The 15349-nt window shown below is 37.8% G+C and overlaps 1 protein-coding gene across 2 annotated transcripts in view; it reads right to left on the bottom strand.

The window, feature by feature from the left end:
- Nucleotides 1-15349, bottom strand: part of CCDC30 (coiled-coil domain containing 30) — a 105049-nt gene that overhangs the window by 19044 nt on the left and 70656 nt on the right. For both annotated transcript variants that reach the window (XM_027864732.1, XM_027864731.1), the window contains 2 exons: nucleotides 8308-8449; nucleotides 1988-2124 (listed from right to left, as the gene is read on the bottom strand). In XM_027864732.1, coding sequence (XP_027720533.1) covers nucleotides 1988-2124; nucleotides 8308-8449 — 279 coding nt within the window. The remainder of the gene's footprint in view (nucleotides 1-1987; nucleotides 2125-8307; nucleotides 8450-15349) is intronic.

Raw genomic sequence — 15349 nt, forward strand, 5'->3', positions numbered from 1 at the left:
ACACCCCCTCCAATATTAACTATTGCCATTTTTTGTCATTTTTGCCAATTTTCAGGGTATAAGGTAAAACCTCAGTGTTGTTTTGATGTGCATTTCCCTTATTATTAGTACTTGGAGCATTTTTTCACGTGGTTGTGAATACTTTGGCATTCTTCCATTTAGAACTATTTGTTCACAGCCTTTAATCACTTATCTATTGAGGAATGTTATATATTCATGTTATATACACACATATATGTATGTATATATACATATATGCATGTATATGTGTATATATACATATATGTATGTATATATGTATGTATACATATATGTATGTATATATGTATGTATACATATGTGTGTGTATATATGAATACATTTATATATAACATAATATATATAATTATATATATTTTATTATCACCATATTTTGAATACCAAACCCTTAACAGAGAAATTTGATACAAAGATTTTTTTCCTATTCAACCACTTCCCTTCTTATCCTATGTGCATTAATTCTGTCTGTGCAGAAGCCTTTCACATTCAAGCAATCAAAGTTATCTATTTTGTTTTTTAATTAATTATCAATTAAATAAAATTAATTTAAATAAATAAAATTAATTAATTATTTAATTCCCGCTATCTCTTGTTTGGTTAAGAACACATCTCCTACCCTTAATTGTGAGAGGTATATGATCTGTTTCTCTTGTAATTTTAATAGTACAATCTTTAATATTAAGATCATGAACCCATTTGGAATGTATTTTGGAGTGTGGTGTAAAATGTTGGTCTAAGTCTAATTTCTGCCATTAGCACCCCTTCTAATATTGTAGTTGTACCTCTTTCACTAGTACAGTGATACCATTATGTCACTGGGACAAACCAAGTGAAATTAAATGTTATGACTGCTATTTATGATTGTAACTTTAGATTACTTTTGGATATATGCTGGAACCATCTCTTGTGGTTCATACACAGATAATATGTAGAGTGGAAGTATACTTTTTAAAAAAGTATTCCTGAGGGGAACAATTTCTTCCCATTTTAAAGCAGTTACCATAATTCTTTATCATTTTTTTCCCATCCCTTCCTTCCCTAGGTTTATCCTACTACTAGATAATCAGTCATTTCTGGAATGTTGCTATTTTTTCCCAATAAGTAGGATGGGGAGGGATCAGAAAATCAATCTTTGCATCTTCCCTTAAGTTACCAGGTATGATATTCAAGGAATTCTGAAAGAATAATTCCAGGAGCTCCTGCCAACCTGGCGTGATGCCAATGGGTTCTTTTCCCACTGTTCACCATGGCATTTGTCTTTGTGACAACAGAATACATAGCTGGTACCTGTCCAGTAGTATCACTCAGTGATTGGACCTCAAATCAGGTAGCTGGAATAGAGAGGATCTCTGAGACACCAATTCTAATAAATTATAAATTATGAATCTCTTACCCCAGCCTTTAATCCAGTTTAACCCCCTGGACATTTTAATAACAACATATAATAACAAATAATAACAACAGGTCACTGGAATACACTTAACTAGTCAATCCATGATAACAGTTATTAGACAGTCATTAATGTTACTATTCCTGAAGATAATTCACTTCCCAAAGATGAGTTTGGGGATTAGGACGTGGTCACTACTTATAGCCACAATGTGAACCAGTGGGTTCTAGTTCATCCATGATGAATCTAAAGTCAGGCTATATAAGTTCAAATTCTAATTCTGCCCTTTACTAATTGTGCGAACTTTGACAAATCACTTAACCTCTCTGAGCCTCAATTTCCTTGTCTATAAAATGGAGGGTTAGACGACATGTCCACTAAGGTCCCTTTTTTAGTTCTAAATCTATGATCCTACAAGACTGTCAAGGACAGCAGATTTTGAAATATCTTAAAGAATTGGAAAAGTGTCTCAGTTTTCTTTTTGCTTAATTATTAATATCATTTTTGTGGAGACATTTTGACAGAAAAGAGTCATATTCTTTGGGAATAAATCCTCACCTATTCTGGACTGAAGAGATTGTATATGTGTTGCCTTGTATAGTTTCATCTTGTTCTGTTAGTTTCTCTAAAAGTTGCTTCTTTTCAAGGAGCAGATTCTCATTCTGCGTGGTGACTTGGTCCTGGAATGCCTTCTCCTAGGGAAAAGGAAGCTTCTTGATAGCAAACACGTCATTGTCAAGAATCACTATCATGCAATGAATTGTGGGTTTAGCTATGTTGACTTACAGTAGGGTATAAACTCCATGAAGGCAGGAGCTGTTTTTCATTTCCTCTTTGTATTCCCTGAAAAGTGCTTTGCACATAGCAGGCAAATAACATATAATATATCACCAGAAAGTGAAAGTGATTTTGAGTTTTATACTTTTTTCCAGAGTTGTTTTCTGTTTTTATTCAGAAGAGAAAATTTAAGTTGATTTTGGCATTTTCTCACTAATTTTCTTATTTTATGTACTGTTTGGACTAAGACTCTTTCTTTACCACTTATACTTATGTTCCAAGGATCCATGATTTCATCCACTTGCATACTTCTACCAATGCAGGTCAATAGACATTTATTAAGTGCCAGATATGTGCCAGGTACTGTGCACTTTTGGGGATCCAAAGAAAGGTAAAAGATAGTCCCTGCTGTCAAGGAGCTCACAGTCTAATAGGGGAGACAATATGCAAAACTATATACACAAAAGGTATGTTCAGAATAAATTGGAAATAGTCAATGAAGAGAAGGTACTAAATTAAGAGTCACTGAAAAAAACCTCCTGTCGAAGGTGATATTTTAGCCGGGATACGAAGGAAGACAGGGAAGCCAAGAGGCAGAGATGAGGAAGAAAAGCATTCCAGGTGTGAGGGACAGCCAATGAAAATGCCCAGAGTTGAGATGAAGTGTCTTGTTTAAGGAACATCAAGGAAGCCACTGGATCAAAAAATGCATGGGGCAGGGGAGGAGGGAGTAAGATCTAAGACTGGAAAGATAGAGGGGAGGGCTAGGTTATGAAGGGCTTGCAATGCCAGAGAGAGGATTTTATATTTGATCCTGGAGATGTAGGGAGCCACTGGAGTTGAAGGGGCAGGGGTGACATGGTCAGACCTGCCCTTTAGGAAAATCATTTTGATAACTGAGTGGAAGATGAGTGGGAGTGGGGAGAGATTTGTGGCAGGGAGGCCAACCAGCAGGCTATTACAATAGTCTACGCATGAGACAATGAAAAGCTGCACCGGTAGTGACAGTATCAGAGGGAAGCAAGGATTGTATTCAAAAGATGTTACAAAAGTCAAATCAACAGACCTTAGCAACAGACTAGATATGCTGGGGGTGAGTGGGGGGAGCGAACTAAGGTGAGGGAGAGTGAGGTTTGAGATCACAGCTCTACTAGGCCTTAATACAGGGGTGGGGCACCATCACATGTGGCCCTCTATTCAGTCAAAGGGCCACACTTGAGGACCTAGAGAGCCACATGTGGCCTTGAGGCTGCAGGCTCCCCACTCCTTCCTTGCCAGATGGTTTCATAAGTTGCTGTGGCCAAAAGAATTAACCACTTTGAGATTTTGAAGACCTTCAATCAGGAAATTATCCCTTATATCTAACCTCAATTTACCTTACTACAAATGTAACATATCTATAATACTCTTAGTATGTCACTCTTCTATAAAATACAATACTCCATGCCCTTGTAAAAGGGCACCTGGATGGAGAAAAGTGGAGAAATCTTGACTATTGGCTCCTTACAGGAGAATTTTAAAGGTCGAATGGGAAGCCTAAGAGGAATCAAGAAGAAACCCACTTGAAGAACTATGTGGAAAGCAAGACTTCTGCTTCCAAGGCGTGGTGAAGGCAGGGAATTGAAGCCACAGAAACTGGTGATTGTTTTCTATGGACTTTTACTGTAGCAACAAGGCATAGGAAATAAGAGTGCTGGACCAGGAATCAGGACAAATGGGGTTCAAATACCGCCCCAGGCTGATGACTATACTTGTGTAATCATGGGCAAGTCATACCTTGAATTCCTCATCTACAAAATGGGCATAATACTACCTGAGTTATTATGAGGCTTAAATGAAATAATATAGAAAGTCAACAGGCATTTATGGAGTGGTTACTAAGTGCCTGGCACTGTTCAAACTTGAGCATGCTTTGTGAGTGTCAGTTATTATGATTGTTTAAAGCAGAAAGACTGTTTAAAGCCCAGGGATGAGGAACCTGAGGCCTCGAGGCCACATATGGCCCTCTAGGTCCTCAAATGTCACCCTTTGACTGAATCCAAACTTCACAGAACAAATCCCCTTAATAAAAGGATCTGTTCTGTAAACTTAGGCTAGATTCTAGCATAAGGAAAAACTTTCTCGTGAAATAGGATCAATCTTTAACCACTGTAACTTTTATGCTACCCTTCAATTGAAGCTCTCATTCATACTTAATCTTCTTTAGGGAAAGTGTTGCCAGTTCTCTGAATATTTATTCAAATGTCTTCTTATGTAGCTGCCCAGTTTAATGTGTACACAAGCTATCTCCCATACCTGGAATGGACTACCTTTCAAAACTGTTCAGCTCTGAGGCCACTTCCAATAGGAAGCCTTCCCTGATCCCACCAGTTAAAAAAAAAAGCCTCAAACCTTTCTTACGAACTAGAAAATCATCAAAAACATGAACATTTCCATAAACAAAGGTCAGATAATAGGAATTAAATGTGAAATTGTGAATCCAGAACATGCAGATTGCATTTTGGTGATTGTGGGCAACTGTTCTATGATAATGGTTTTTATATTACAGTTTATTTGTTGAATTCTCCAGGATATTCTGAGGTTTGTATTTGAAGCCTGAGGGTTGGTCATCTATTTACAAAACATAGAGAACTTCTGATATATTAGTCTAGCCGCCAGGTAGTGTCTTGTCAAGTAAGTGCTAAATTTTTGCAACCTGCAGTGAAACATTGTATACTTTCTACTATTTCCTTACAGAATCTGCATTGATCACTATACCCAGGGTCCTGTAATTTCTGATTCTGGTGGCTTGGTCCTTCTATTTCTATAAAAAGTCTGTGTAGCTCAGTCATTTGTTTAGAGTGTCGTTGGTTGCTTGAATTCATGTGAATGTCACTCATAGAGGGCTTTTAGATTTCATTCTTGGATCTTAGGTGTTCAGTAGGCTCCATGTAGAGGTAAACCACTTCTGATTACTATTAGACAATTTCATAGGTGTGTGCCTATCATCACCTTTTATTTTCTTGGTGAAGCAATATCTGCTTATTACAAAAATATTTCTCTATTTATTATGTGTTCTGAGATATCTATCAATCTTATTCCTCATTTTTTATAAAAAAAAGTTTTCATCTTTCCATAGCTGCCTCAATATGATGGGTCCGGTGTTTATTAAAATTGTATGGCTTTTTATTAGGCTACTTTCCAAATCTGTCATGGTCCATTTTACAGTTCCAAAAGTGTATGTCGAGACTGATATTGCACAGGTATTAGTTGCTTTAAATGTGTTCTTCCCACCCAGCCTTGATTTTAGGATGCCAACAAGGTTCCTGATATACATTGCCACAGCTTTCTTCTTGATAGCTTTATGCTTGATGTGTCTTATCTGGAGGAGAATAAAGTATTTATAAGCATCACCTCGATCCACTGGTTCAATTTAACTTCTGGATTCAAGCTCATAGTCTTTAATCTGTATCTTCCCTTAGTGGATATAAAGAAATTTATACTTATTGAGTTCAAATGACATTTTAATATCAATTGAGAAAGGTTCTAAAAGATGGAATATATTTTGGAATACATATTGTATAATATATTTTTCTGTGGATTTATATAACTTGATGTCATCACGTGCATCAATCAAGTGATTAATAAGATGCTTTGGAATAGCCCTTCCATCTTTAACTTGGAAGTCACAATCAGATACTTTAGGAGAAAGAAGAATATGTTTAAGGCTAGGCAAACTCAGAACGGGCTTCCGGGAAAATACCATGTTTTATATAAATTGTTCTTGATATCATTATGTTGGTGGCATGTTTTAAACAGGGAATAGTTTTCCATGTAACCTATGCTTATGCATTCCTAGACTCCTGGAATAGTCCCCAGAACTAGGTCTATGGCACAGTGTGATCAAAGGTACAATTATGTAATCGGCAAAAAGCACACATTTTTTAATTAAGGGGGGGAATGTTGTAGGTGTGCCCATATACTGTACTCTCCTGTGTCCCCACTGACCTTATTGATAAGGATCTTGTCTTACATTAAAGAAATTTCTCAAAATGAGGTATAAAAATGTTAATTTGCTCCACTGATGAAAACTGTGTTCTGACACTGAATAGTTCCTTAAAAAGGTGTGAAATTTCCTTAATGAGAAATGAAACTCTAATAAGAAGACATGGACAAAAACTGGACAGGAAGAGAAGGCCTGAATGAGTTGCAATCTGTTCCTTGGAGGGCGTACCCATATTCCACGAACCAGACAGCCCCTCTCTTGGCTCCAGGCATTCTCTCTATTTGTCCCCCATGCCTGGAAGTTTCTCCCTTCCCTCTGACTACTTCCATGGTTTCCTTTAATTTCCAATTAAAATCCCACCTTCTATGAGAAACCTTCACCAATCCTTCTTAAGTGCAGTTGCTTCCCTGTTAACTATTTCCTACTTACCTAAGTATAGCTTACTTTGTATATATTTGTTTGCATGTTGTGCCCCTTATTAGATTATAAACTCCCTGAGGGCATGGGACTGTTTTTTCTCTCTCTTTTTATATACCTAGCACTTAGCACAGTGTCTGGCACACAGTAGATGCTTAATAAATATTTATTGATTAGTATTAATGAAATTATAGTTCATTTGAAGCTTTGAGGATAATACCCAGGGATATAAGGAGGTCTATTTCTGAGCATATCAGCATATGTGGACATCAATATGGATATTTTGTGAGTTTTTCTCTGTAAATGAATATTCTTTATTGTCGATGTTTGAAATCATGAATGTCTTACTGAGGTGTGTGTCTAGATATGAAGGAGAAAAATAAAAATAAATTGCATTTATGTGATGGTTCACTTAAAAAAAAAGAAATGAAACTCTTACTATGAATTGGTGTGAATTTCTTACATTGTCCTGAGTCACCCAGGATACCATGCTGAGGATGACTGATTGATTCAGGGTCAGTTCAAATATCTTTGGAGGGATATGAAGTACTAGGGAAGGTATGGAAGAGGGAGGACATTCATGAAGATCTATACCTTGTACTTTACCTTTAAATGGAGGGAACAAAGAGGAGATTCAGAGCAATAGCTCAACACCAAGACAAAGACAAAAGAAAGACTCCACAGAGATATGGACTTGGATCCCCAGAGGGGAGGCCTGTATATCTGCAAGGCCAGGAACTGCAGGAACTTGAGGCAGAATTCCTCAACCAAATGGAAGATTTCTTGGATTATACAGAAGTTAGGAGCCATGGAGCAACAAGGGACAGAATCATGATGCAGAAGAGCAAATTCAGACTTTTTTCCCTTTAGGGGTACATATGGTCTGTGTAGATCCAGGAACTCTTTAGAAAGAGGGATCCTAGGGCCAGCTAGGTGGTGCAGTGGATAGAGCACTGGCCCTGGAGTCAGGAGGATCTGACTTCAAATCTGGCCTCAGACACATAAAAAAAAAAACAAACTCACTAGCTGTGGGATTCTGGGCAAGTCACTTAACCCCAATTGCCTCACTAAAAAAAAAAAAAAAAAAAGAAAGAAAGAAAGAGGGATCCTTCACTGCAGAGAAACCTAGACACAAGCCAAATTTTGTTATTCCCAGAAGAAAATCTGAGGGAAGGCATGAGCCAAAAAAGTGTGATAGTGAGAAGATCCCAAGATTGAACCTGCTCCACGTGAGACTAGACTATGGCTCTAAGCCATAGTTTACACTGACAAACTATATTGGATTTTTATAGCTTGTATGGCTTCCTAAAGTCTATTCTCTTCTTAGTTTCACCCATATTGCTTGGATGACAGCCATGAAGGCAGTGGGAAAAAAAACTGTGGTTATTTAGAGAGAAGAAAACACCGAAATCTGACACATAGCCAAGTAACTATATAATGATAATCACTTGATCTCCATCTCCACTGAGAATAAGAGCTAATGGGCTTGAGCTGCAGCAGGAATATTTATATTAAATACAACTTGGGATAAAGTCTATGATAAAAATTCATTTTTGTCTTTGTACTCCTAGTGCCTAGCACAGTGGCTGATATTTAGCAGGCACTTAATAAATGGAATAACTACACTTCCTCTTCTAAGGAATCCTTTATCCCTGCCACCCACACCATCAGTGTGCTGCACCCTGTGTTTTCTTCTCACCTTTTCCATTAGACTCTGCATCTTCTCAACTTCATTTTCAAGTTGTTTAATCCTTCCATCTCGTTGTTCCACTTCATTTGTTAAACGTTCCTTGGCTTTCCGAAGCTTAATTTTATGGTGATAGTGTTTCTCATTATAATTTCTGTGGAATTAAACACAAGTGTATAACTATAACATAATGTCAGGATCTACCTTGCCCCCTCACCCATCTCCTTGACTGGCCTTTCTGATCTTTCTGTCCTGGAGATCTTGGCAGCAGGTACTGACCTTTGACTTTCCTCACATCTGCCCCCAAATGGTATGGGGAATTGAACTACTGGTATTTCTCATAAAAGGAGACTGAAAGTTTGAGCACTTTGTTAGTTCAAAACTTGCCTGAGATGTGCCATTATAAAGAATCTCTGATTTCTGTCACTTACTTCAACCCTTGTTTTGACTTAGGACTAGTTAGGCAACTCATTTACTACTTCTGAGTGACATCACTTAACCTCTTTGTGCCTCAGTTTCCTCATTTATAAAATAAGGGAGTTGGACAAGATGACCTCTAAGGTCCCTTCCAATTCGAAATCCAAAATCTCATAATCCCATAAACGTAATTCAGGGCAAATTGCATAATCTGGACCAGCTGTCCAGGAAGAGGAAGAAGTAAAACAAATGAGATATCGAAGTCTCCCGTCACTATAGTGTTACTGTGTATGTCTTCTTGAAATTCAGATGTTTCCTTTGTGAATTTGTATGCTAAGGCATTATAATGTAATATAATATGTTGTAATATGATATAATATAATATAATAAAGTTTATTACTGATACTGGTTTGTTGTCTATAGTTCCTGTAAGCATAATATAGTTTCCTTGTTTCTTTCCTTCTATTTTTTGAATGTTTGTTTTTGCTTTGTCAGCATGATTGTCACGCCTGCATCACATGATGTATGGTAAATTTTTTCCCATCCCCTCAGTTTTATTTTGTGTTTTTGTTTTTTAAATGTGTTTCTTGTAAGCAACAGATTGTAGGGCTTCATTTTCTTATCCAATCTGTCATTTTTTCCCACTTTATTGGATTGTTTAATCCATTCACAGTTAAAGTTATAAGAATTAGGTTTATACTTGAGGAAAAATAAATGGAAAGAGAGTGGGAGTGCCTATCTAAACTCCCAAAAGACTGAGTGGGACCTGCAAACTAGGTGTGAGCACACGGTCCAGCTGCTTAGGAGGGAGGAGATAAAAAGGACAGACTCATTGTGAGCCAAACCAGAGTAGAAGATTCAGACATGCAGAAATCCAAGAGTCATTCTTACAGGCACTGGAGAAGACACTTTGTATGAAGGATGGCATTATGATTGGGACTCAGATGTTCAGCAACAGAAGGTACAGAAAGACTGGACTGATTCTGGCTTCAGAAGTATGGAAGAGTTGACACCCTGGTAGATGAAATGCTGGTATTATCAATAGGCCTGCTGTACAACACCTGAACCTTAGAAGTAACTCGCACCAATTTCTGGGGAGTAGTGACTAAAGCAGAGACCAGCAAAACAAAACAAAACAAAAAAGCAAAAAAAAATGTAATTCAGTAGGAAGATAGAGAGGTGAAAAGCTTCTAGCAAATAAGAAACATGGTACCCACAGGCAATAGAGCTATTGGCAAAAAAAAAAAAATGCTGTAGCAGAGCTCTAACATGAAGGAATGAACCTGGGTTCTTCCCTTTTACACTAGCTAACTAGGATTTATATTGCACTTTAAGATGTGCAAAACACTTTACAAAGGTTATCTCATTTGATCCTCACAATAACTCTGTCAGATACTATTAGGCCCATTTTACAGAAGAGGAGATGGAAACAAACAGGGTTACATAGCTAGTCAATGTCTGAGGCCAGATTTCAACTCAGGAAGATGAGTCTTCCTTATCTCAGGCCTGGCACGCTATCCACTGAAAAACATCAAAAGATCCACCAAATTCAATCAATATATACTTTGATAATTGATTATTTTTGTGCAAAGGTTGGCAATAGGTGAATAAAGTGAAAAATGTTAGAAAATATGACAGAGAAAGGCCAAAGTCTTATTGATTACAGTAGCCTCACACCTATATGATACATATTTGTCAATAAAAGAATTATTGGTTGTGGCAAATATCAAGTAACACTACAAAAAGATTTATATTATATTAGATTAAATTACTTTGGTGCTTCAACTTTCATTTATTGGCAAATGACATTCTTATAGCCAGATCCATTGCAACAAAAGTGTGAGGTTTTTTTTTTTTTCCAAACTGACAACAGAAAAGAAATCTTGGAAAAACATGGATATTCACATCATGAGAGGCTGAGAGTGGCTAGTAGTAGCCAGGAGTGTAGTGAGGCCTGTAGCCTGGGACAGTAGGGACTAGTCAAGACAGAATTCCCTCCATATCCTAGGCCCCACAATGGGAAAAAAGTGGCTTACACTTGGAAGCCATTTTACTTCTTTCCTAGAAGGTAGGCCATCATTGCTAAATCTCTCATTATTTACCAAGAAGTATTAGCTTTTAAAAGATAAATGCAGTTTCCATTTACTTTTAACTTAACATGTGAGACCAAGACATTTCCATTTACATGATGGGGGGCGGGGGAGAGAAAGGGAAGGTGTTCTAGTCAGGAAGATGAAGGCATCTAGTTACCGTAAGCATCTAAACACATACATGCTAAGAATGCTGCTTACTTTGCGTACAAGAAAGATGTCTAAACTAACTTAAAATCTAACATTGATTATATATTATCTTAATCCCTTCTATCAGAGATGATTTGTAGGTGAAAGGGTACTGAGGCCACAAGCTAGGCCATGGCTGTTCAACCTTTACACTTCACTAAGGGTGTACTGGGAAATCAGTGTTGCTGGGAAGGGAAAGAAAGTTCTAATATAAAGTTTAAGAAGAAACTTTAATCTTTCTTCTTTGGTGTTTTAACAACGTAATGCCACCAACAGCTACAAATGGACACTATAAAGAGTTGCTAGCCCAATGGATGTAGGCAGGGATAAGGAAGAAAGGATGGTGGAGCTCTGTGGAGAGCCAAGTGCCCTCGGATGAAACTGGCAGCACATGGATGATGTTGGGGAAGCCTGGATCTGCACAATGACCAAGTCATCTTTCTTGAAGAAGCCACAAGCTTTTATAATTTCCATACCAAATTTAACTTTGAATTCCACATCTTCAGCCTGTGACTCATGGATGGGCTCTCCACATATCACAGGAAAGTTGGCTCAGTATGGATGAACCTGGGGTGCTACCTGATCACTATGAGCCACAGCAATGATGGAAGTCTAAGGATAGCACCTAGCTACCTGAGGAGCAGACCTTCCAGACTTGATAAGGACATTAATAACCTCACTGTAACACTTGAAGGAAGCCTCTGTGGCATGCATAGCAGCAGTGTCAGTAGGACTTTTTGTCAAAAGAGGCCAGTGGTGAAGCTCCACAAATAGCTATGAGTAAAAGATGGAAGCCTCTGCCTCTCAGGTAATAAAGCGTTGCATTGACATAGCCTTCACCTCGTAGTCTTCTTTGGCTGTCTCCCAAGACAGAGTAATGCAATCAGTTCCATCCAGGACAAATCACAGCTCTTAGGGTTCACGGGGTGTGGCTTATTACTCATGCTATTTAGTATCTGAGTGGCCCAAATAACAGATTTCCCAACTTGATTACACATTTTAATGACTATAATATGAACAAGAAAGACATTTGCTGTGGGGATCACAATATCCAGGTCTCCAGAGCCACCATGACACCATCACTGGCTTCCCGTGTCTCACAACATCTTTGGACGTCCTTCACGGCTTTCAATCTTACTGATGATAGTGATGTTCTTTATTCATTCTCCAAGGACCTTTACGACAACAGTTGCCTTTCAAAGGAAAAATATAAACACCGTGTCCACATCTGTTCTGTTCCACAGTATAAATCTTTCATATCCTCCTCAGAAAGTTGCAGGCAAGTCTGCACTTGCCGTAGGAGGGCTCACATCCTTCTTGCTGCCCAAAATGCCATAATTCTCCACCTCAGTCCTAAGAAAATCCCTCATTTTTCACTTTACAAACAGAGAAATGAACCCATTATCCACAAAGATTTTGCTGCCAACTCCCACCACTCTGTAAATGTTTTTGTAGTCTGCCCATGGAATGCTGTCATCACGTGTCTCCATGTCTCCATCGTTCATGGTGAGCTTCAGAGTCCTGCCCTCTTCCACTCTGCTTCAGCTGGCCACTGCCCCTAATATGCCACTGTCTAGTCCTTTGGTTCTCACTGCTTTAGCCATAAGCCAGTAAAGAAAAGCGTTAGAAATGAAGTTCTCTGTGGCTTTTTGTACATTTGCAATGATCTCTGCATAGTACTCATGATTTTTATGGGAAACGTTTAGACAAACAACATGCATTCTAGCTTTAATTATCTCTTTTAACATTTCCACAGAAGGGGATGCTGGGCTTATTATATATGTGACATCAATGTTTTGGACATGGATAGGCTCTAAGTTGATGTCCAAATGACATATGTGTTCCAAGGAAAGTGTCCACCATGGCAGCACTGTAGTTCCTGGTTCCTACTTTATTGTGTGACTTTGCCATGGTTACAATTCTTTCATTTTCTGGCTTTTTCTTAGCACCTCTTGTCTCATTTAAAATTATTGGAAGGAACACCTTGAAGGATAGAATACTCTCTCTCTCTCACTATTTTTTTTTTTTTGTGTGAGACAATCGGGGTTAAGTGACTTGCCCAGAGTCACACAGTTAGTTAAGTGTTAAGTGTCTGAAGCCATATTTGAACTCAGGTCTTCTTGACTTCAGGGCTGGTGCTCTATCCACTGAGCCACCTAGCTGCCCCTAGAACGCCCTCTTTATTTATCACTCCTCTGATTACAATTTAAAAGACAGGAAATGATTCATTACAGTGGATCATTCCTAAATCAGCTCTGACAGCAAAAAAAAAAAAAAATCAAAATTACTACAAAACTGGAATGAAGGATAAAATGAGAAAAGTATATGGCATGCAATTAAAATAATTTCTATATGACCTACTTAAACAAATAATTGATTCTGGAAAGTAGGAAATGAATGGAGGAAAAGATATAAATACTGATCATAACAATTTCCTACAGAAATTTAATCAATGTAAATAGATACAATGTAAATAAATGAGGGTGTCAAAAAAGCCTAAAAGCTGCCTAAGCGAAAAAATACTTGATCTCCTTGCTAAATAGAGAGACTTGGCAGCCAAGGGCAATGTCAGCTTAGAATTGATTAATTTGTTAAATATAAGCAAACTGTTTCATAAAACAGAGGGGAAAATAGGAAGATAAAAAAGTTCAAAGGAAGCGTGGTACTTACAATTAAGAAAAGTAGCTCTGAAAGCACTTAAAGATGAAACCAGAAGTAGGACACCAAAAGAAAAATGGAAAAAATAAAGATTTTTGTAACAAAGTCTCTTCATCACCAAGAACCGTGTGGCTACAACATTTGCACCCTATTAAACCTCATAATTACCAATGTGCTGGCGCTGCTTGAAGAAGGGAAATTGGTACAGAAGACAACAAAAAAGAGAAAAGCAACTGGATGTGAGGCCAACTCTGTACAGGAGGCCCATGCTGTAAATGGTATAATGTTGAGGGTGCTGAGGGATTGATTCTCAAAGTATCTGTGGTGAGAGAAGATAACAAAGGTGTGGAAAAAATCTTATACCTTATTATTACTGCCCCCCCTGCAAAAAGTTCAACACATGGGAAGACAGAAATACCAATGCATTGTTGGTAGAGCTGTGAATTAGACCAATTGCTTTGGATTTCAGTTTTGAATTTTATAAGAAAAGTGATTAAACGGTCTAGACTCTTTGACCTTAAAGAAATGAAACAGAAAACAGGGGTCTAACATATACCCAAATATTCAAAGCAGCAATTTTGGTGGCAAAGAACTGGAATAAATGTGTGTCCATCAGCTAAGAAATGGCTGAAAAAACTATTAATGTTTAGTAAAAAAAATGACAAATGTAAGGAATCCAGAGAAAATTTGTATGAACATTTGCAGAGCAAAATTAGAATCAAGAGAATGAAAAATACACAATAGATACAATGATGCGAATGAAAAGATCACTAAAAGGAAATTGAATTCCCTCGTGCAACTTCCTTTTGAAGTAATGGAAAAGTCATTAAATTCCCAGAGAAGAAGTAATGAAATTCCCTCACGGAACGTGGGAGACTACAAAGACACACTATTGTGTATGATGTCAGATACGGTTCTGTATCAGATGTTTTTGTTTAACTGGTTTTCTTTGTCACAAGAGAGGGTTCAATCTGGGTGCAAAGGCAGGAAATGACTATGTTGCAAAGATAAAAGACACCAATAAAGTGTATTTTTTAAAAAGGCAACTGATAGAACTTCAATAACTACTGCATCAAGTCATACCTATTTTCTCACCTCTCTAAATGTAATGGGGGTCTGGCGCATTTGCAGAAACGATCAGTTTGCTGCAATGGTGGCATTCACGTGAAGGACATTAGGGAGCTATTTCTGGGAGAATTGTGAGGACTGGAAGATGTATGGACCTTCTACAACTCACATATGCAAAATGGGGATAATAAGAGTACCTAGCTCCCAAGGTTGTTGTGAGGATCAAAGAATCAAATCAGATACTTAATGAGTTGCTTTTTATGCACTGTGCCTCACACGTAACAGGTGCTTATTAAACGCTTGCTTTCTTCCTTTCCTAGACACCGTCCATGCCTGTTCCAATCTCTCCAAGGCATTTTCCTTGCATAACATTAAGATTTTCTTAGAAGCAGCTCTCCACTATCCTAGAGGAGATGCATGTCAGCAAGCTGATGAGGGTCTACGGATACAACAGATGCTCATTACATAAAATTTTGTGAAAATAACTTATATACACATGAAGGGCATCCTTTGTGAGTATACTAGAAAGGAAAAGTGATATTCCGCAGTAGATGACATTTTTACCATCTAAAAATGAACTGAAAGAGAGAATACAAGATCCCACTATGCTTTCTGTTTGCCGACTATAAAAA

The sequence above is a fragment of the Vombatus ursinus genome, unplaced genomic scaffold (genome assembly GCF_900497805.2).
Source record: "Vombatus ursinus unplaced genomic scaffold, bare-nosed wombat genome assembly UNPS02014775.1, whole genome shotgun sequence".
Classification (NCBI taxonomy): Eukaryota; Metazoa; Chordata; class Mammalia; order Diprotodontia; family Vombatidae; genus Vombatus; species Vombatus ursinus.